Source organism: Arachis stenosperma, chromosome 9, assembly GCF_014773155.1.
Source record: "Arachis stenosperma cultivar V10309 chromosome 9, arast.V10309.gnm1.PFL2, whole genome shotgun sequence".
Classification (NCBI taxonomy): Eukaryota; Viridiplantae; Streptophyta; class Magnoliopsida; order Fabales; family Fabaceae; genus Arachis; species Arachis stenosperma.
In genome coordinates this window covers 14,730,133-14,752,609 of record NC_080385.1, presented here as the reverse complement: position 1 = coordinate 14,752,609, position 22,477 = coordinate 14,730,133, and the positions used below count along the sequence as shown (strand labels likewise).

At 31.0% G+C, this 22,477-nt stretch overlaps 2 protein-coding genes across 2 annotated transcripts; both read right to left on the bottom strand.

Moving 5' to 3' along the window:
• Positions 1 to 9,963: 9,963 nt before the first annotated feature.
• On the bottom strand, positions 9,964 to 12,223 carry LOC130947756 (probable glucan endo-1,3-beta-glucosidase A6). Its single transcript, XM_057876460.1, has 3 exons — positions 11,879 to 12,223; positions 10,497 to 11,786; positions 9,964 to 10,244 (listed from the first exon to the last, which is right to left on the bottom strand). Exons 1-3 carry the CDS (start codon positions 11,937 to 11,939, stop codon positions 10,207 to 10,209), a joined length of 1,389 nt encoding a protein of 462 aa, XP_057732443.1. The 5' UTR covers positions 11,940 to 12,223; the 3' UTR covers positions 9,964 to 10,206.
• Positions 12,224 to 12,964: 741 nt separating this feature from the next.
• Positions 12,965 to 20,276, bottom strand: LOC130950650 (copper-transporting ATPase HMA4-like). Its single transcript, XM_057879206.1, has 9 exons — positions 20,042 to 20,276; positions 19,311 to 19,534; positions 18,285 to 19,030; positions 17,640 to 18,111; positions 17,165 to 17,332; positions 16,456 to 16,710; positions 15,722 to 15,844; positions 14,371 to 14,856; positions 12,965 to 13,605 (listed from the first exon to the last, which is right to left on the bottom strand). Exons 2-9 carry the CDS (start codon positions 19,524 to 19,526, stop codon positions 13,213 to 13,215), a joined length of 2,859 nt encoding a protein of 952 aa, XP_057735189.1. The 5' UTR covers positions 19,527 to 19,534; positions 20,042 to 20,276; the 3' UTR covers positions 12,965 to 13,212.
• Positions 20,277 to 22,477: the final 2,201 nt, after the last annotated feature.

Here is a 22,477-nt window from a genome sequence, read left to right as displayed (position 1 = left end):
AGATTTTATTAGATGAAAATCAAAGGCTAATAAAAAATAAAAGCATTGATAGACTCTAATAAATATAGAAAATCCTAATATATAAATAAATGTTTTAAATGGAAATACTTTAATATACAATACTTTAAATGGCAACAAAATCTTTTATTCTTAAATAATTAAATATATGAGTATTTTTTATTTAATAAAATTAATTATTATGAAAAACTTTTTTATAATATTAAAAAATTATATTAAAATAATATTTTAACCAGTAACATAAAACTATAAAATCATTAAAATTTATTTTACATTACTGGATAAATAATTAGATTATTATATTCAAAATTTATTAACTAACTATTTTTATTAAAAATATTATTATATAATATAATTTTTTATAAAAATATTTTTAAAAAATAATTTATTTAAAATATTATATATAATACATAAAAATATTTTTTTTTATTTTTTAATTTTTTTAGAAAAACAGAATAAATAATATAATTTTAAATACATACCTAAATAAAAAAATTAATATTTTTATGTATTATATATAACGTTTAAAATAAATTTTACTTTTACAAATATTTTGATAAAAAATTATATTATATAATAATATATTTAACAAAATAATTAGTTAATAAATTTTAAATATAATAAACTAATTATTTGTTAAGTAATATAAAATAAACTTTATTTATTTTATATTTTTATGTTGTAGTTTAAAATATTATTTTAATATTATAAAAAAATTTTGTATATAATAATTAATCTTAATGAATAAAAAAACTTATATTTTTTGTATTTATATTTTAAATTTTTTAAAACAAAATTTTTTTATCTTTATATAATAAAATACGTGATAATCTTCTTTTATATATATATATATATATATATATATATATATATATATATATATATATATATATATATATATATATATATATTAGGGATGGTAAAACGGGTCGAATTCGTCGGGCCGACCGCCGAACTCGCTAAAAAATGTGGGTTGGGTTAGAATTTGAAATCTGTCAAATTAAAAAATTCGCTAAATTATGTATATGTTCTAATTATGTGACTTTATTATTTTATTTTACAATTTCGTATATATGTTCAAATTATGTGACTTATTTTTTAAAATAAAGATGGTTCTATTGACAAATATTATTTTAAACAATTTTATTGAAATTAAAAATTTTTTAAAAAATAATAAAAAGTTATATTATAATTTGACTATTTTTTATTTGTAATTAATTGTTTAATTATTATTTTTTAGTTAATTTTAATTAATTTTATTAAAAAAAAATAAAGTCAAACGACTAGCATTTTGTACCCACTTTAGTTGGTGGGGCGGGCTGGCCCGTCCCGCTTAAGGTGCGGGCCTAGGTGATGCGGGTTGGGGCGAGTCGGCCCGCATTACCACCCCTATATATATATATATATATATTAGGGGTGGCAAGCGGGGAAGCCCACCCTGCCCCGCCTAGTGAGGCGGTCCCAAAATCCTAACCCTCTCCGCCTAACGGCGGGCTGGCGGGCGGCGGGCATAGCCCGCCAAATATCCTCTTTTTTTTTTTTACTTTTAACTATTAAATAATATATATATGCATAAAAAATCTCTCCTATTTTTTACTTTTAACTATTATAATTTCTAAAAGTATAAACAAATTATAATTTTTATATTCACAAACATTAAAGTTTTTGTAATTATAAATATCTAATAAATATAAATATAAACCAAGTTTTCATCCAAAACATAATTATAAATATTGTTCCCAAAGCAAAATAAACATAATCCAAAACATAATTATAAATATTGTCTCTAAAACAAAATAAATATAATGCAAAACACTCAATTTTCATCTTTATTCTCTTGTAAGTTAGGTTGGGAAAGTTGGATTTTGGCAAAAAAATTGTAAAAATACCCCTTACTAAAAAAATACTAAGCCCGACGGAAAAACCCGCCCCGTCCCACCAAATCCCGTGGTTTAAGCAGTGCGGATTAGGCGGATTTTTGCTATTTGGCGGTCCCAATTTTCCAGCCCAGTCCGCCTTTTTTGATGGGTTACGCGGGCCAACCCGGCGGATTTAGGCCCGTTTGCCACCCCTATATATATACTATCTAGTAATTTTTTTATATATTAAATAATTATAATCATATAATAACATTGAAATCAGAAAACATATTAAATCTATTACAGTATAACTATTTAAAATATTATTTTAATATAATCTTTTAATATTATAAAAAAAAAATTTTGCATAAAAATTTTGCGAATTTGGCAAATTCTTTTAATTTGATCGGTTTCAAATCCTAGTCCGACCCACCTTTTTTAGCGAGTTTGGCGGGTCGGCCTGACGGACTCAACCCGTTTTGCCACCCCTAATATATATTAAGAAGATTATCACATATTTTACTATATAAAAGTAGAAATTTTTTGTTCTAAAAAATATAAATTAAATAAATACAAAAAATATAAATTTTTTTATTCATTAAGATTAATTATTATGCAAATTTTTTTTATAATATTAAAATAATATTTTAAGCTTTAATATAAAAATATAAAATAATTAAAATTTGTTTTGTATTACTTAACAAATAATTATATTATTATATTTAAAATTTATTAACTAATTATTTTATTAAATATATTATTATATCATATAATTTTTTATCAAAATATTTGTAAAAGTAAAATTTATTTAAAAAATTATATAAAATACATGAAAATATTAACTTTTTATTTAGGTATGTATTTAAAATTATATTATTTATTCTGTTTTTCTTAAAAAAATTGAAAAAAATAAAAAAGTTAATATTTTCATGTATTATATATAATATTTTAAATAAATTATATTTTTATAAAAAATTATATTATATAATAATATTTTTAATAAACTTAGTTAGTTAATAAATTTTAGATATAATAATCTAATTATTTGTCAAGTAATATAAAATAAAATTTTAATTATTTTATATTTTTATGTTAGTTATAGTTTAAAATATTATTTTAATATAATTTTTTAATATTATAAAATTTTTTTGCAATAATTAATTTTAATAAATAAAAAATACTCATATATTTTATATTTAATTATTTTAGAATAAAAGATTTTGTTGCCGTTTAAAGTATTGTGTATTAAAATATTGTCATTTAAAGCATTTATTTATATACTAAGATATTCTATATTTATTAGAGTCCATCAATGCTCTTGTTTTATATTAGCCTTTGATTTTCATCTAATAAAATCTAATGACCTATATAAGTGTGGCTCATTCAATAAGCACATAATGGTTGAGTTCGTTTTAGACATACCCGAAGTTGTGCACTCATTCAATAATATTTTTTGCTTTATGTTGGTTCTAATAAAAATAATAAATATATATTTTGACTGACACCCAAATAAATTACTGTTTGCACTTTTATTGAATGTCAATGCACATAGATTATATAAGAAAACATAAATATAATTTTGGTATTTTGTTTCATTAGTGCTTTATATTTAATTCTTTATTTAGTTAAAATCTATTAATTATGTAAATTTCTTATTAAATATACAAATGTAAATGCCGTTTAAGACAAAGCATTGAATTAATTTATACTTTAATGCCATTCACGAAATGTTCAAAATTTTAAAAATTGAATTTTATAGTTAAATTTAAAATACATTAAATAAAAGACAAAAATTTAAGTTCAACAATTTTTTTTTATAAAAAATGGGACTAAAAACCCAAAAAAATTATACAAACACAATTCTAGAAAAAGAAGTATATATCAATGACGTCTCTTATCAAATAAGAAAAAATAGCAGAAGGTAAACTAAAAAGAGAGTGGCATTCTAATTACAGATTATGACCATGTGTCATCAGGCAATTTGCACAAACATTTGTTTTTCTAAATCCATGATGAATTTTTTAAGCAGTAAATTTGTGACATCTAAAATGAATCGCAGCAACAAGAATTTAACAAAACAGAAATTAACAGTATTATTTTTTAGACAAAATTTACAACAACATTTAAATCTACCTCAATACTTAAGTTCAAAATACTAAAGTTGATAACAAAATTCAATCCAAAAAAATCTTCCTATAGTTCAGCAGCTTGAGTAATAAAATAAGTACCCATATTTGCACTGAAACAAAAATTTATCATCATGATCCTTTATGGTACCATCGCAAACTGCAATTCCAATGACAAAATAGAAAGCACCCATCTATTTTTTTTTGGATAAAAGTAGCTCAGCACAATAAAGTGGAGTAAAAAGGAATAAAATACGACAAAAAAATAAGTCATAAATACAAATAAAAAAGATATAATCCGTTGTTATTTCTAACATTGCCATCAACAATTAAACAGATCAACTCCACACCATTTTCTGTAACTCAAGAAGGACCTAATCTTTACTCCTTCAACACTTGTCTCTACGTTCTGAAATACTATGCTATTCTGCTCTAACCAAATATTTCAAATAACCGTACAGAATCCTATCAACCATTTCTTTTACTTAGACTTTTACTTGGCACTCCAATCCAATTTTCGAAGAATTCTTTAACGATTTTTGGGATGGCTCATGCTCTAGTAGTATATGTTAACCAAATACACCACACCTATCACGTAAATTTACAAACAAAAAATAAATGATATTTAAATTTGATGTCCTTTTTACACAACACATATATATTGTCATTATAATTAATAATGCCAAAGAAGGAACCAATTTTACTCAATTAAAAGAGATTTTCTAATTTAAGTTTAACATTGTGCCGCTTCACTATTTATAAATAATAAACAATTTTAAGAGTGGTCCATATATCATCATTCATTTAATTATCCTTCTAATATATCAAAGCTTATTATTAATTTTTCACTCAATACTAATAAAAAGGTTAATATGCTTAAAATGATCTATTTTATGATATTTTAATAATAAAACTTAATTAATTAAGATTGAAAATGAAAAAGTACACGCTACCATTTTTTTAATCATTAAAAGGTCTTTAATTCAGTTATGATTATGAGTGTTTAAAAGCATTATTGAGAAGCAACTAAATGTTAACACCGCACGACATATGGAGTAACGTTGCTTCAAATCAAAGCATATATGAAAAAATAAACAATCCTTACAAGTTTTTCTAAGGTGGCGTATAGTAACTGGTAACTCAAAACAATTGTTTCTAAGACTGCATTTGTTTATATTTGTTTATAGATACGAAGTAATGAGACAAAGATAAAGAAATGTTAACATAAATCATAATTTTTTTTTATTTTTTATTAATTTTTATAATTATATTTTTTAGTATGATAATTTTTTTAATTTTTTAAATAAAAAATAAAATAAATTAGATTTTGATCATTTATTTTATTACCAAATAAAATATAAAAATATTTTTTTGTACTTTTGTTTTTTTGTATTTTATTTTCAGTATTTTATCTTATCATATTTTCAGAACCAAATCCAGTCTAATAGTTTACTTATCATAATAAAATATTCATAGAAATTTGACTTTTAAACATTCAAATTCGATATAACATTCTAATTTCATGCTGCCATAAAGTTTTGCCTTTTTGCTTGTTTGCCAAGTCTTCTTAATAATTCAAATGTTGGTTCTTCTTCTAAGGCTAATTATATTTTCTCTATTAACATTATGCAGTTTGTTAACTCACTTAATCTTCTCCTTCATTACTTCCGCAATTGTGTTGTTGATTCAAGCCATCAAAGTACCCAGTGAGGCCATTCATGGAGGATTTCAACTAGTAGCCGAGGCGTTAAGGGCGTGTTTGGATGTTATGTTTCAGCTTATAATTGAAGGAATAAGCTTGCTTTTGTCTTCACTCTTTGATGCTATTAAAGAAAGCATCAAAGGTTCAATGAGTGCTACTGGGTCAGCAATTGGGGAAGTTGCAGAGAAATTGAAGACTTCAATTGAAGAAGGTTTGCAGAATTTGCCAGAACTAATTGAGGAACTCGCAGATTTTGTAGCAAAGGTGGTACAAGAATTGTGGAACAACTATGTGGATTCTGTGGCACAAGTACTGGAGAATAATGGTTGAGTTTAGTACTAGTTTTTTTACTTTTTTTTTATTATTATTATCATTCTATATGGCACATTAGGAAATCTCTCCTAACTAGTCTGAACTCTGAAGATCTCTTTCCAATAATTTGACTTAGTTGATATATATATATATTTTTTATATTCAATTCTTTGTTGTTTTTTCCCCTCTTTTTTAACTATAAATGTTCATATAGTACATAATTGCCACAGCCATCCCTTTCCTCTGCATCCGATTTCATATAGTACATATTTTTATATTCATCAAATGTTTTTCCTTTTTAACAATATCTGATACTCACCTTCAAATTTGTCATATACACTATGAGTTTTTTTGGATTATTCAACTTTCCCTAGTGTCATCATACCAACTCCATTTGCAATAGCAGTTACAGACTTACAGTAGAAAAATAGACATGATTATGCACCAGTTCACGCATAGAAATTCACAATTCATCTATGTAATAGCATGGGTATGTTTTTTACATAGTTATATAAAATTCACAAAATTATTTATACTAATTATATGTAATGTCCATCGAGTTCAATCCAGAATAATCAAGGTAAGAATTGTGTTTTTAAAAAAGAAACGATAAAATATTATGATCGGTTAGGAAAGGTTGATGGTGGATACCTAGACATCCAGAGATGAGAAATGGCATAGTAAGCAAAGAAATATTTTGGAGAGTTGAAAATAAACATAAATCCAAAATTTTTTTAATAGATTAACTTTTCGAATTGTTGCTGAATCTACAGATAGACAAGAGATAATCTGGTTAACGGAAACATCTTAGTAGCTAAAGAAAAAAAAAAAGATTTCTATAATAACGGCGAACGAAATAGGAACAGCCTAATTCAGGTACAAGAAACTATCATTACCGTTTGGACAATTAAGCATCCAACCTGTAATCACAATGACCCAATTACAAGAGCGGAGTTCTACCAATTGAACTATATTCTCCCGAGTCAAGTGGAGCATGCATGAAGGAGTCAGTTTTCTATTTCTTTCCTTGGCACAGCTGGGCCATCTGGACATGAACTAGAGACCTCGCAGTGAAGTAAATCATCACACCTATTCATACCATAACCCAAATAAACTAATCCAATTTCGCAAAGGATCCATAGAAGCCCAATAAATCCAACCAGATTAGTCCAGTCAGTCATATGAGTCAATCCGCTCGATCCGCTCAGGGCATGGACATCATAACTCATATCCTATCCAACTTGCATCACAAGGAAGACCTTATTGAACACTACTTCAAATACTATTCACAGCTGAACCACTACCTCAATGTCGGATAACTTCTCAAATGATGGCAAAAAAACTGTCACTACTGGAAGTCTGAAAGTTGAGAGACTTAGGAGTGATGGCCAAATCATCACGTACCTCTATAAATACACCATTAAATCCAGATATTTCTCAATCCTAATTTACTTAAGCATACTTTAAACATTTGCTAACTTAAATATCAGAATCTCTTGCAAGTATTTTCTACTATCGTCCAGACGAGGACGTTGGACGATTCACTATTCCAACTAACAAGTCGGATCCTTCATCCAAAAGAGTCTGGACCTTATATATAGGCCCAAATTCATCTTGAGAATAATCTGATTTAGATTAAAAAAAATCTACGTGATCCAACTTATGCACACCCTTAAACTGCAGATAAATGGGTTCGATGGAGACTATGACATAATCAATTATAAATATTTATTAATGTATACAAATGCATTTTAAATTGAGGTTAAAAAAATAAATTAAAATTCCTTCCCTTTTAGAGAAATAAAAATAATTCAGCTTTAATATTTAAACTTTTTTACTGGAATCCTTTACAAATTTCTTTCTAATAAATATCCAAACAAACTATTTTGTCGATATAAATACTCTCTAAAATTACTTTTCCACCTTTAATTATCCCGTCTAAACACACGCTAATGTTATTTAACGAAAATGGAAAAACAACCATTTGTACCCATGAACTTTACCAACACTGACAAAAGTACCCACTAAAAAAGAAAACTAATGTTGTATCCATCAAAGATGGATTCTGTACGACAAAAGTACCAAAATCCTAAATTTATGTTGACTTTTTAATAAAATTCCAGAATTATCCCCACCATTATCTTCAACCCCTCTTCTCTTCTTTCCCAAATCTTAAACACCTCCATTGCCTAAAAACCCTAATCTCAATACCTGAAAATCCCAAATTACCATTTTCCTAACTCTAATCTCAATACCCCTTTCAGCAAATTTCAACTCTCTCTTTATTCTTTTCATCAATTTTACCACCTCCTTCACCAACACCATCATCACCGCCACCGTCACCAACCGTCAGCCTCATCTTCCTCCTTCTCCACCGTCACAGTCATAAACAACAACTTCACTCTAACTTTTAATTTTACTTCTCATCATTACTTCTCCAATCTCAAATCCTATCAACACTCTATTACTGCCATTACCATCACCACCCTTCCTCCATCACTTTTAATACAATGTCAGAAGGAGAAACACCTTTGGATGCTAAAAATTGAAACTTTGGCAAGATCGCTTTGGTGGAGTCGCATGTGAGTAACACAGGAATCTTGCACATGATGGTGGTGATTTGGGAGAATGAGAAAGTTCAATTTCGTTAATTATATAATAAATTTGTAATTTGTACTGTTGTAAATATAGGATCTTTTTTCATGAAGTCCATGAAGTTGAAGTAGACTTAGGAGGAGTTGAATCGCACCACAGGACCTTGCGCGCTGGATCTCAGTTTAGTCTCACTTCCGGAGCTTTTCCATCTAGCATTGCGTGGGAACGAATGGATTGCCTGATTGCCTTGTTGTCGTCTTTGTCATCGTCAGCGTGGAAAGATGGCGGCAATGGTAGTTAGTAGAGTAATAGAGAATAGAAGGTGGTTAAGGTAATGGTAATGGAGGTGTTTGAGATTTGGAAAAGAAGAGAGGAGGGGTTGAAGATAAAGGATGGGGTAATTCTAGAATTTTATTAAAAAGTCAACATAAATTTAGAATTTGGGTATTTTTGTCGTACGGAATTCATCTTTGATGAATACAACGTTAGTTTTCTTCTTTAATGAGTATTTTTGTCATCTTTCGTAAAGTTCATGTGTACAAATGATTATTTTTCCAACGAAAATACTACAAGTCTACAAGAACTTTTGAGAAACCAAAATAATATTTCAACATAGAAGATTATATAGATCAATATATGTGTAAGAGGTCTATTGAACTTTAAAGAAAACAGAGGCCACGGTCTCCTTCCCTTCTCGCTGCTATATATATATATATTCTTTTTTGCATCCATATTTCTTCTAAATTTTCTTTATTTTTTCTCTTCCTTCTTTTTGCCTTCGTCATCTTCCTCTGTCTCAGTAGTGGCAAAAAATTGAAGCTTGAATAACAAAAGGTTCAGGTGCCAATAAATGAAGGTTGTTGTTGCCTTGAATATTTTATAAGAAACCATTTCTTATTGTTGTTAGGGTTGCGAATTAAAATTTCAAGTGATGATGCTAGAAAAATTGAAGTTTTGAAATGTCTTAGAAGTGATTCGTTTATCTTTTTTTTTCCTCCATGAAATTAGCTTGAGAATAGTAACAACAGAAAGTAATTGATATTATGGTGTGGATTTTATGGAGTTTCGAGTAAATTTGATAGGCATCTCATTCTCATATAAGATTGATACTACTCTCCCATTGATACAATAATTTTATTAGAAAAATATATGATTTGCTTAGAAAAACATCCATATATGATATATCAAAAGATAAGGCTACAATAAGTGGAGCAGAAAATAGGTCATGATTCCATATACTATCATTTGCTACTTTATTTTATTTTATTTATCTTTTTCTCATGGCCAATTTTTCACGAGTGAATATTCCCGCCCTAATAATTATTTCGAAAAAACAATTAGGTCCTTAAAATACAAAAATACCCAACTCGATCTTGCATATTTTCTTTTGGGATTGATTAACTCTGTGAGAAAAAAAATAACATTAACTTTTTTTGGTACAAATGGCTAATCAATTACATAAAAATAAAACTCAGGAGTCGGATTAGATATTTTTTTATCAACGACCTCGTTGTCTTTTGAGATAATTGTCAGATGCTGTTTTGAGTTTTTCTCATTTTTTCATTTGATTGGCATTAATTGACTCGTCACTTCTTCAAAGAATCACACTTGGAAACTTGCAAGATCCATAACCTTCAAACATGACCAAACAGACAAACAAATGCACACAAAGTAAGAGTCAACCCAAATGGCCACATTAATGAACAAATTTCTCACTTCCAACTTTTAGAAGTGGAGGGAGAGTACCACGTTTTTGCAAAAATAATATAAGCTTCATCGTAAATCCGTAATATAAAATACTATGTGCATCTTAGCAAATTAATTTCCTTTCAAGAAGAGATAAAATTTGGAGAAAATAAACAATGAATGAAATGAAAAGCTTACTTGGATCCTTTGAGGTAGCTTCAGCTAAACCATTGAAATTACAAGTTCCACCAATAGACCTGAACTGTGCCCAATAAGAACTAAACGCATAGTTAGCATGCCCAACTACACTGTTCGGTTCAAAACATAATTGTCCACGTTGGATCGGATCACAGGTTCCGTTCCCTTGGGAGCAAGCGTATGATAGCGCCGCCGCTACTAAGCTCACGTTCGCTCCCTCCGCCACCACACACCACGCCTTCCCTTTGTAATCCTCCGCTGGCGGCAGCGCTGGAAATTCTGACTCCGGCGTCTTTCCAGAAAGGTCAATTTCGTAAATTCCAGATCCATTCGGATACAATAACCCAAAATGACGTTCTGTGCCTAATCCTGGTTTTAAATTCTCGTTATACAACGCAAATATAAACGATGGAAGACTCCAACCCGGTCGAGCCGGAGTCCCAACCGTCGGCTTTTTCGTCACTTTCTTCACAAAATTCCGGTTATACGTGGCAGCATTGTGAATATTCGCTCCAATTTGGTCCAAGTTTCCTCCGTTGGGCCAACCCGTTTCAGCAATAAATATCCGAATATCCGGGTACCCGATCCGGTTCATTGCAAAATAAACCGCGTCCACCATCTGATCAAACAAATTATGGTAAACCAAACCCGTACCCGAGTCCGTTACCGTTATGGTCTTGGACTCAAATAGCGCGTAATTAAGGTCAATGTTTTTAGGGTCCGAGGACCACGCGAAAAACGGGTACACATCCAAGAAGAAAAACGATTTGGTTTTGGACAAAAATTTCAGCATCGGCTTCATGACACGAAACGCAATGTCGTTTCTGAATGTGCCATTTGAAGGTGGAAACGACGATTCCAGCACGTCCATGGCACAGGGCGTTCCAACCTTCACCTTGTGCAAACGGAACGTTGTTAGGGAGGTTTTGATCCTCTGCATCGTGGGAACGATGTGGTGCCACGTGTCAGGTGACGTGGAGCTGATGAGTTCGTTTCCGACGAGGAGGTATCGGATTAGGGTTTTGTGGTAGAAAGGTGCGACGTTGGATTGGACCCATTGGTCTGAGAGTGTTTGGTTTGTTGAGATTTTTGAGACGAGTTCGTTTGGCACCATGATTGAGACTTGGAGGTTGGTGTTTTCTAGGGATTTTAGGATCAATGGATTCGTATCATAGATTTTGACGCGTTTGGCTTTTAGGGATTTGATTAGGTTTATTGAGGTTTTTGGAGGTGGAAGATTGTTGCCCAATTGACCGTAGTTGATTCCAGGTTGACCTGAGATTTTTGCACCTGTGAAAGAAATTAAAATGATCCAAAAGAAAAATAATTCAGATTAATAATTTAATAGGACTTAGAGGGAGTAGAGTACTAGAGTAGCTTACTGGATATGGAGAAGAATGGAAGGGAGATAATTAATAGAGAAACTGTAATGATAGTAGCCATCGGTTTCAGCTTGATGATGTGTATATTTTATGTATGATTATTGTTTTTGTATTTGTATGTGTAACATTGAGATGGAAGGTGTGAAGAAGGCGAAATTGAAATCTGGAGTTGTGGGAAGAGGAGAAGAATGTTTACTGACTTGTGCTAATTGCTCTCTTGAATATAATATTCCTTTGGGAGGTGGTGTAGGGTCTATTGAGTATTGACTATTGATTACTGATTGTGATCGAGTCAATGATGATGATGATGATAGATTGATAATTGGTTCATAACAGCATAAGCAGGCTTCCATATTCCAATTATAAAAGAATGAAATGAAGGTAAGGTGTGTTACTAGAAATCAAATTATCTTAGGAGTTAGGAGTCGATATGGATGACTCAGAGAAAGAAGAGGCACGTGGTTGACTCACTATGCTGCACGAATGCGGCATTGACGTTGACTCCATAGTACAATTAGTATTTACTTACTATGCTTCCACTCAGATAAACACCTTAAATCGACTCTTTCTTCTAAGCAAATAGCCAAATAAGCAATGCACATGGTGTGACTGTGAGCATATTCACATGCTCCATGAGTGACCATGACCACGAACACCCATTGTACAGTAATGTCTTTCTATGTTCAAGTCGAGTTACGAGAGATTCTTGCCTTTTTTTTTTTTTTCATAAAGGAAATAATTTTTAGTATCCCATGTTATTTAATTAATTAATAACAGTAGAAAAGAGAAATGACCGTGAATATAACCCTTTACAGAGTAGAAACTTTAAGGCAAATGTTGTTTCATACTCTATTAATAAATGTCAAAAAGTAAGAGACAATGAATTGAAGAACTGGTTTAACGAACAACGGCTCCAAACAACAATAACAATGAAAATTAACCTAGACAATTCATTAATTTTAGATGATTGAAAACAATAAAGAATGTGAAACGGATAGCTCATAAATTATAGTTTCATAAATTTAAAGAACACCAAATGCAACCATATACCAATCATTTCCTCATATTCATATGTATTGACTATTGTGAACTCCTGTTAATTTTTTAAATTTCCTATACTTTTTTCATAAATAAGAATGAAATTGCATATAGTACTTGTTAATAAACTACTCAATATTAAGAAAGGCAACATTGGAAGATCATTGCTTACATGGAACAAGCGATCATCTCTACCTTTCAGTTTGAAAGAAATAATAAGAAAAATAACATTCCAATAAAAAACTTACACATGATTCTTGGAAAAAAAAATGGATTGTGCATAATAGGCCATCAATTCAGATGCATTGAACATTTAAAGGTTTTTTATACAATTGCAGCAGAAGAGATGAAGAAACCACGCTAATAGAAGAAGCAGCCATGCAAGCACCGGCCAGCCATGGGGGCAATCTGATTCCGGTAAAGGGATATAAGACACCGGCAGCAACCGGCATGCCTAGAATGTTATAGCCGAGAGCCCAGATATAGTTGAGGCGGATACGCGACATGGTCTTTCTGGAAAGATCTATGGCTGTGATCACATCTTCCAAGCTGTTTTTCACAAGCACTATATCAGCTGCTTCGATAGCTACATCAGTTCCAGCACCTATTGCCATACCAACATCAGCAGCAACCAAGGCCGGCGAGTCATTTATTCCATCACCCACCATTGCCACAGTCATCCCTTTCATCTGCATCGATTTCAGTATGAAAACTCAGACAATCATCACATATTTTCTGAGTAAAGTAACAATTACATCATGAAGATTTTGGCTTCGGACAAATTAATCCCTAAAGAAAAAAAAAGTACTAATTTGGTCCTCCAGAATAGCATTAACTAAAATCTTCTATCGATTTCAGTAGACACATGATATTCTTCTATCGATTCATTAACTAAAATCTAACAGTGATACTTATATGTACTATTAATTACTCTGACATATCTATTTATGACAGGTAGTCGTGTAGATAACAATTTTTGGAGTGAAGTTTCACTTATTTTAATAGAATTTATGATAGATAGAGAGCAGTTGATAAAAGATATATGAAAATTCAAGAGATAATAAATGTTTCACTGTCCAAAACTACATCGTTTTCCTGCTCATGTAATAGTAACGAGACATGTATTACTGTAAATAACAAAATACATGGACAATTCAGTTTCGTTTCGCATTATTTATTGATAGAAGGACATACATGTCTACTGTTTACTATCTTGGAGGACCTAATTGATACTTTTTTTTTTCAAGGACAAATTAATCCATCGTCAACATCTTCGAGGATCTAATGGTCACTTTAGACTTTTTCTTTTTACAATCTCTGATATAGACCCCCATATATCATTTTGTAACTCAGATTTGCCTTTTACACCATAAGTTTTTCGGATCCATTTTAAAAGACTGTTTTAGCAAGCTTTTTTTTTAAAGCATTAGAGGTTATGACAAAACAAGGCTTACCTGTAACTCTTTCACCTTATCAGCTTTCCCTAGTGGATCTGTCTCGGCGAAGACCTCATCAATACCAACTTCGTTTGCAATAGCAGTTGCAGTAGCAAGGTTATCACCGGTTGCTATGATGCTTGCAATGCCCATGGAGTGGAGAAAAGATATGACACGCTTAGCTTCGGGCTTTAATGGATCAGTTACAGAGTATGCTCCAGCAATCTTCCCGTCGATCGAAACCAGAACACAAGTTCTCGCTAGAATTTCATTCTCAGACATGTACCTCTCAACCTCGGAACTCAGTGGAACATTACAAGCATGCATAAGTCTCTTGTTTCCAACTAGAACTGTTCTTTCACCAACTTTTCCACTCACACCAGCTCCCACTTGCACCTCAAAGTCCTTCACATCTGGCACTTCCTCATCGTTGGAACCAAATTTCTTGCGCAGCTTCTTTGCATGTTTAACAACAGCTTTTGCTAGTGGGTGCTCACTACTTGACTGAAAAGTTGTAGAAAGATTTAGTTGAGATATTATGGATAAATAAAATTGAAGTTCTTTAACTTAGAAAAACTCCACTATAAATAAAAATTGTTCTCCTTTTTCGTCACAGTAAATGTGTGAAAACTAAAAATGCAGCAGCAAAGTCTGAAAATCATGGACAGTTACAAACTTACAATATTTTCAAACCAATTAAATGAAACATAAATGGTATTGAAACCAAATTTTCTTCGATGGAAAATATATTCTTAATTGTTGGTAAATAAACTAAGCTTATCAATAAACTATGAGCAACTTGAAGAATTCAAGTTAAATTAAACGCTAGGGGTTCCAAGAAGCATAAAAAGAACATAAGAATAGTCAAAGAAAGTTATAAAATTTTATTACAACTCCAACTTGATAAGAATGGAACAACTGGACAAGGTAACTGACTAGAAGAATCAATAGTCATCATAAATCTCTGCTCAGTTTGTTGCACTGTCATAGGTTGTGTTAGGCATTAAGCAATGTTATATTGTAGTATTTTATTCTACATGTTTGCCTATAAATAAAGGCACGTGTGTGCTGAATAATTCAAGTAAAGCACAATGAAGATATTAGTTGACTGGAAAAGTTTCACTTCCTCTTTTTTTGTGTTATGTTAGCATTGAGAGAAAATTATGAGAGTTTCTTGTGTGTTAGAAGATCCTAGGCAAATTAATTTGTGAGTTTGACCTTACGTTAATTCTTCTTTATTAATTAGTATTCAACATCTTTTCAGCTTACAGGATCCAACAATGTTCAACAGAATAAATTTATATCAATTATTCAGATTTCCAAATTAGTATAGTATGCAGCATATAAGAAAAAAAAGGAAAATAATTACCTCCACTGCTATTGTCATGTCATAAAATTCTTCCATAGTAAAATCAGAAAACAGTACTGCACTAACTACCACCGGCTTTCCAACGGTTAGTGTCCCGGTCTTATCAAACACAACAACTTTTACCTGCATCAGGGAAACAAAACAAGCTCCTATCAGAATCGGCAGCAAAAGAATGAGGGATATCGGGATATGTAGTATACTTGTGTCAAATAACATGAGATAAGATATGCTAGAAACTAGATTATGCCAAACATCAATACTAGAGATATAATGAAAGATATCTGATATGAATAGTGCCTACAAAATTAGCAGGTCAAAAATAAAATAAAAAAAGGTAAAAATACACCTTCCATGATGATTTTTAATGCTATAATTTCTCAACAGAGAAGCGGAATCCTTGCATAAATTACCAGAGAAGAAGATATTATAGCTTTAGCATTAGCAACAACCAGCTAGTAAAGGATATAAGCAATGACCAAATGTTTTTCCTTAGTTCATCAAATATCCCAATTCCAATGTATTTATCATGATCATTTCAATCAAAGGAAAACAGATGGAAGGAAAGTTTTATTTTGTAAAGGATACAAGCAATCGCAAAATATCACATCTGTTTTACAATTATGTACAGTGAATCAAGGTTTTATTTTGAACCCTTGATGCAAATGGAAGGAAAGTTTACCTGCTAAAGCACAACTAAACAGGTATCGAGTAACACGAATAAAGAGTTTCATTACCTTGTGTGCCTTTTCCAATGCATCTCCACCCTTGATGAGAACACCTTGAGAAGCACCCATGCCTGAAGCAACCATGACTGCAGTTGGTGTTGCTAGACCCAAAGCACAAGGGCAAGCAACAACTAGTACAGAAATAGCAAATTGCAGAGCAAGTTCAAATGCATTCATTGCTTTTGGTATCCAATGCCTAGGGTATAAACCAACTTCCCCAGGAACAAACCATCCCATCCAAGTTAAAAATGCTGCAACAACCACCTAAGGATGCAACATAAGTACAAGCAGCATCCCATGGATAAAATATCATTTAAATGCTAACATCAATTAAGCAATTACATAAGAATTTATCAGCCCTTTTTTGCAGTCCAGTGGAATCAGCAATTAAACAAAAAGATAACGTAAGAAACATAATCACAGGATGATAGCATGTCTCAAAATGCTTTATGCTTCAGTATTTGACAGAATCCTTGAAACAAAGGTTACATTTCATAGCGATGATTATTTCATACACTTGATAAACAAAAAGTAAAGAAAGGGAACCCCTTTTCAGATTTTTTTTAAATAAAAAAAATGTAAAATAAAGTAAAATGGGAGGGGAAATTTTGAACAAAACCTGAAGGGATATTTATTACATTAAGCCTCAACATATGAATAAAACCTTTTCTAATAATGATGAAAAATTAGAAGGATTTAGTTAAGGAAAGACACTCACTAATGGAACAAAAACCCTTGAAATGTGGTCTGCGAGTTTTTGAACTGGTGCCTTAGCTAGTTGAGCGGTTTCTACAAGCTGAACAATTTGAGAAAGTGCAGTATCTGATCCAACATGTGTAGCCTTAATCAGTAAGCAGCCATTCTCATTGATTGTTCCACCAATAACCTGCTCAGCACATTTCAAGAAATTAAAAATGTTTCACTAATTTAAAGTACTGGAATTTTGATTAAAATAATCAAAGATGCTTGTTTCTCTACAGAATGATATTAACCGCCAGAATCCAATGAGTATTAAATAAGCTTATCAGTAAACACTTCACAGAGTGCATACACTCAGGTTTAGTATCTTTCTTGAAACTTTAATCAAACAATTTCAACATTCAACCTCCATGTATGTTTTTGTCGTTCCCCCCAAATTTATTGGGCAGATTTTGCAATCATACTGAAAAAGAGTCATACCATATGAATAATACCTTGTCACCAGGACTTTTATCAACAGGTTTTGCCTCCCCGGTAATCATACTTTCATTTACATAGCTTTGCCCTTTTATAACAACACCATCAATAGGAATTTTGGCCCCAGGAACAATCTTAAGTATGTCTCTCTTTTGTATTAGTTGAGTGTCAATTTCTGTCTCTGAGATGACATTTTCATCAGCATCCATGTCCACCAGATAAGCTTTATCAGGAACAAGTTGTGTCAGCTTTCCTAAAGCATCTGAGGTTTTCCCTTTAGCCAAATTCTCCAAATATTTCCCTAATAGAATAAAGGATATCAACATGGAACTGGTCTCAAAGAAATCTTGTCCTTGAAAAGTATCTGAAGTCAGTGCTTTTATTAAAATGTATACGGAGTAAAAATAAGCAGCATTAGTTCCTAATGCAACCAGCACATCCATGTTAGCAGATCTTCGCCTCAGTGCATGATATGATCCTACATAAAACCTAACAAGAGCTGCCATAGTTAAATGATTGTAAAAAAAGAAAAAAAAAACCCTCCATTTAGTCCAAACAGTTGAAAAAAACTATTATGGGAACTATGAACTGCACAGGCGTACTAAGAAATAGCATCAAAAGCAAGAAACAGAATTAAACAACTAATCATATATTACTAATACCTTTTGCCAACTATGAACTGCACAGGCGTACTAAGAATCCATCTCAGAAACAGCCCAAGAGTTAGCATATGGTGGATCTTATAGTTCAGCCAGTTTCCATAGGGAGGAAGCATGGGAAGCACCATGGCAAATACAAACACAGGAACCGAAAATAAGCAGCTGAACAAAAATTGGTCCCTATACCTATGAATTTCATCCACCTTATCCCTTTCTCTTTTTCCTGAAGTAGTGTGCAAGGATGCCTGGTACATCTTGGTGCCAGAGCTAGCTGTCTGAATAAAGTGAATGAGAGATCTTGGACCCGTAATGTCCGGTTCATAGTTAACTGTTACTATATGTTCTGTCAAATTGAATTCAACATGATTCACACCTGCTGCGAACTCAAGCGAAGACATCACAATATTTACATCTTCAAGAGAATCAACCCCTTCTAGTTTTAAATGCACTTTGTTCACATCATTAGCAGAGCTAATAAGTTCTGCTCCGAAACCAGCATCTTCTATAGCTTCAATTATCTTGTTTGAATCGGCGAGGTTAGGATCAAAGTACACTTTGGCCTCCTCTAAAGCTAGACCTACAGTTGCCTTTTTCACTCCATCAATCATCCAAAGTGCATTCTCAACAGACTCGGAGCAGCTTGTGCAGGCCATCCCTTTAATCCTTACTCGGCATACCGATATTTCTTGCTCCTGTAGCTCATCAACTCCAAAGCCACTGTCTTCTATTGCTTCTTTTATGTTTTTCGCCTAAAATGAATTTAGATCGCAAATGTTTATTTATTCCAAGACAATAGGTACTACTAAATTTTTTTCCCACCTTACTTCTGTTATTTATTTATAATTACATCCACTAGTTCAGAGAGTTTTTCTTAACGAAAGTTTAAAACTCAGCACAATGATCCTATTTCTAAAACTTTCATAAACAGAGGTTACTTGTGTTTTTTTTTTTCCTTGCATGAGAATTCTTGGTATCAGAAAAATATTATAAAGCTGATTACAGTGACATAATTTCAGAAGGGTGACTTACAGTGATAAATTTTGGAGAATATTTTATTATAGCTCGGCCGTCAAGCGGCGACACCATGATGCTGTTTACTCCATGGAGGTCCTTAATTGCAGATTCAACAGAATTTACACACGATGCACACTTGATTTCACCTATTTGAAACATAACCGTCCTTACTGCGGCATCTTCTGGTGAAGTCTGCAACAGAGGAATCTTAAGATCGCTATTAGCTTCCATTTCAAATCCTGCAAAAAAAAGAGTTCAAAATTCAAATAAATATGTGAAAACCAAACAAAGCCATAGCAAAATGAATACTAACAACTTAAACCCCGAGAATTAACCCAAAAGAAAAAAAATACTCGAACCAAAATATAATTTCCCACTATATATTTCTTTTTCTTTTAAATTAGCAGTTACTCCAATTATTACAAGGCTTACATATCTCAAGAATATGGTCTCTAGATGATTTATAAGTGCGATAGACTCACTCAAACTCAATTCTAATATAGTATCAAAATCTATCTAATCCAATGTTTTTGGACCATCCACGTGCAAATGTTCACGCTTCAGATAATCATTTCTGGGCACGAAGGAGGTGTATTACAAGGGATTGAATAGAACCATTCAATCTTAATTCTAATACCAATCACAGTTTAGAAGAAAGAGGGAAAAAAAAAAAAAGCAAATTCATACAGCAGAAATCTATGTTGGCAATTTTAACAATTAAGATTGCACCAATTGAAGAAACGTACATGCAAAACTGTAAGTGGAGAAGCACAGCACTAACAGCAGAGGTCTTTGGAATCAACGTTAAGAACGTGTGATGAATGAATATAGAACGCGTAAGAAATAAGACTAAAGAAGAATAAAAAAAAAAAGAAAAGAAAAAAGGTGTGAGAGATTCTAGGGTTACAAAAAGAGTTGAAGGAAGTTGAGTTGAGATGGTAAACAAAGAAAGATTTTGGAAGATTGTCCGGTTTAGTGTCATAGTGACGTGGTTTGGGTTTGCCGCTTTTTGTATGTTAGTGGTGTGGTACTTCGAGGAGAGACTGTTTCTTTTAAATTTTTGAATTTGTTAACGAGTAACGACCTCTTCGCTTCCCACCAACACTTGATTTTTTAATTCTTTTAATTATTCTATCTGTAGATGTTACCTATGTTGTTGTTTTTTATTTTTTATTTTTTTTTTTAAATTAGGAGTAAGGCTTGAGCCGAAGATTTTTAGATGAGGAGGGGAGATGTTATTGTTACCTACGTTGTTTAACACTGAACTTGCCGTATATTTACTCTGTTTAAATTTTAATTTGCATATAATTTATAAAGTATGGACAATTCGTTGAGTTGTTGTATGTGTGTATCGGACATATTTCAGACACGACACTCATTGATACTTGTCCACGTGTTTGCCGTATCTAATGTGTCTTAATAAAAAATTAAAAATTCTTTTTCGAATACGTTTGGATACAACTAAATATCATCACGTATCAATCTGTCCAACATTATTTTTAATATGTATTCTTAAAATAAATTTAGAAATAGTATATATTATTATTTATTAAAATAAAAAATATTTTAAATATTTTATATAATTATAAGACATTAAAAATAATTAAAAAATTAATTTATATTTTAATATAAAAAATATCATTACAATTTATGAAAAAAATATTTTATATTTTATATATATATGCATGTTCTCGTATCTTATAAAATTTTAAAATTTATGTGTTGACGTGTCCCATATCCGTGTGAGTATATCATGGAAATGAATCCTTTCCATTTTTTTAACACTTGAGAGAATAAAGTGTGACCTCTCACCTTTAATTCTATAAGTGAGACCAAAATTAAATAGAAAAGAGAGAGCAATAAAAAGTGAAATCCTACACTAGACACCATCCAATTTTTTTTCCACCGGAAAGGATCTACTCGCAATATCTCATAGCATATAACATTTTTTGAAAAACTATTACACTATCATGCATGTATAACAAAGTGAAATTTTCAAGGAAAAGAAAAGCCAGAGTCAAGAACAATAAAAATTTGGAAATATTATTTTGAACTATTATTCAACTAAAAATTAATTTTATCACTTCCCCTACCATCCCAAATTAATTTGGAAGAGTCATTATATTTACTTATGCTAAAAATATTTTTCACCCTCCACATTTATTGTTAAAGGTAAAATAGATTAAAAAAATACTCTATAGATAAAAAAATAGTCACAAATTTATTTATTATGTATTTATATATTTTCAAGATTTTTTTATATATTTTTTAATGTAAATTTCATATTTTAATATATTATAAATTAGTGATTAATGACTGATATTTTGTATAGTTGAAAAAAAATGTCCCACATGTTTTGAGCAATGCTAATTTCTACTTTATATGTATAAAAATTTTACAATAAGACTAATATGTACTCCAAATTTTCGTAATATGAATAGTTTAAGTATTATTTAATAATTATTAGTTTATATTTTTAAACATTAGAATATTAAATTTAATTTCATAAATTTTAATTTTATTTATTTAATTACTAGATTGAGTTTTACAATAGCAGACTTAGAATTTCTTTATTTTAACTCAATAAAAAGTTATAAATATTTTCTAAAAGAGATTAGAAGTATGAGAATCCCTCTTTTTCGAATTCGTGATAAAATTATAATGTAGACAAGTGAGATTAAGTGGATCTCTCTTGTTGCATCGGGATAGCGCCTAAAAGATTAAATAGGTCCTCTTCAATTCAATTTCCAAACTATAGGATTGGCAAGTTAGATTGAATGAGTCTTTTTTTTTTTTTTGTTACAACAGGAAATTGAATAAAAAGTAGAATGGTATTCAATTTCAATCTATCATTTTTATTTCAGTTTCAATTTTAATCCCTTGCTTCGTATCAAACACAATTTATTGCTCCTCTTAAACCAAGTATAGGAAGCTTTTTGAGCCTTGAGAACATGTCAAACCAAATAATTCAAGACATGCAAGATTCTCTAACGTGAAATAGAATCTGGGATTTCACCTTGGAGATTATTTGTCTGAAAATTCAAGTGATTTAAAATGATGGTTAGATTCATCATCCAAGTTAGAATTCTCCAGTTACACTAGAAAAAGCCAATCCTAACCACTAAGTTGGAGGAAGGGTTATAAGTTATAACATCGACCACATACTTTCTTTTGTTAAGTAA

Bases quoted from the DNA above. Each gene is read 5' to 3' on its own strand.
- LOC130947756 (XM_057876460.1), bottom strand. From the start codon at position 11,939: ATGGCTACTATCATTACAGTTTCTCTATTAATTATCTCCCTTCCATTC. The intron at 11,787-11,878 runs GTAAGCTACTCT...TTTCTTTCACAG, and splicing joins TCCATTCTTCTCCATATCCA to GTGCAAAAATCTCAGGTCAA. The intron at 10,245-10,496 runs GTAAGCTTTTCA...TCATGTTTGAAG, and splicing joins AGCTACCTCAAAGGATCCAA to GTTATGGATCTTGCAAGTTT.
- LOC130950650 (XM_057879206.1), bottom strand. From the start codon at position 19,526: ATGGAAGCTAATAGCGATCTTAAGATTCCTCTGTTGCAGACTTCACCA. The intron at 17,333-17,639 runs GTATTATTCATA...TGTGCTGAGCAG, and splicing joins ATAAAAGTCCTGGTGACAAG to GTTATTGGTGGAACAATCAA. The intron at 13,606-14,370 runs GTAAGCCTTGTT...AAATCGATGCAG, and splicing joins ATAAGGTGAAAGAGTTACAG to ATGAAAGGGATGACTGTGGC.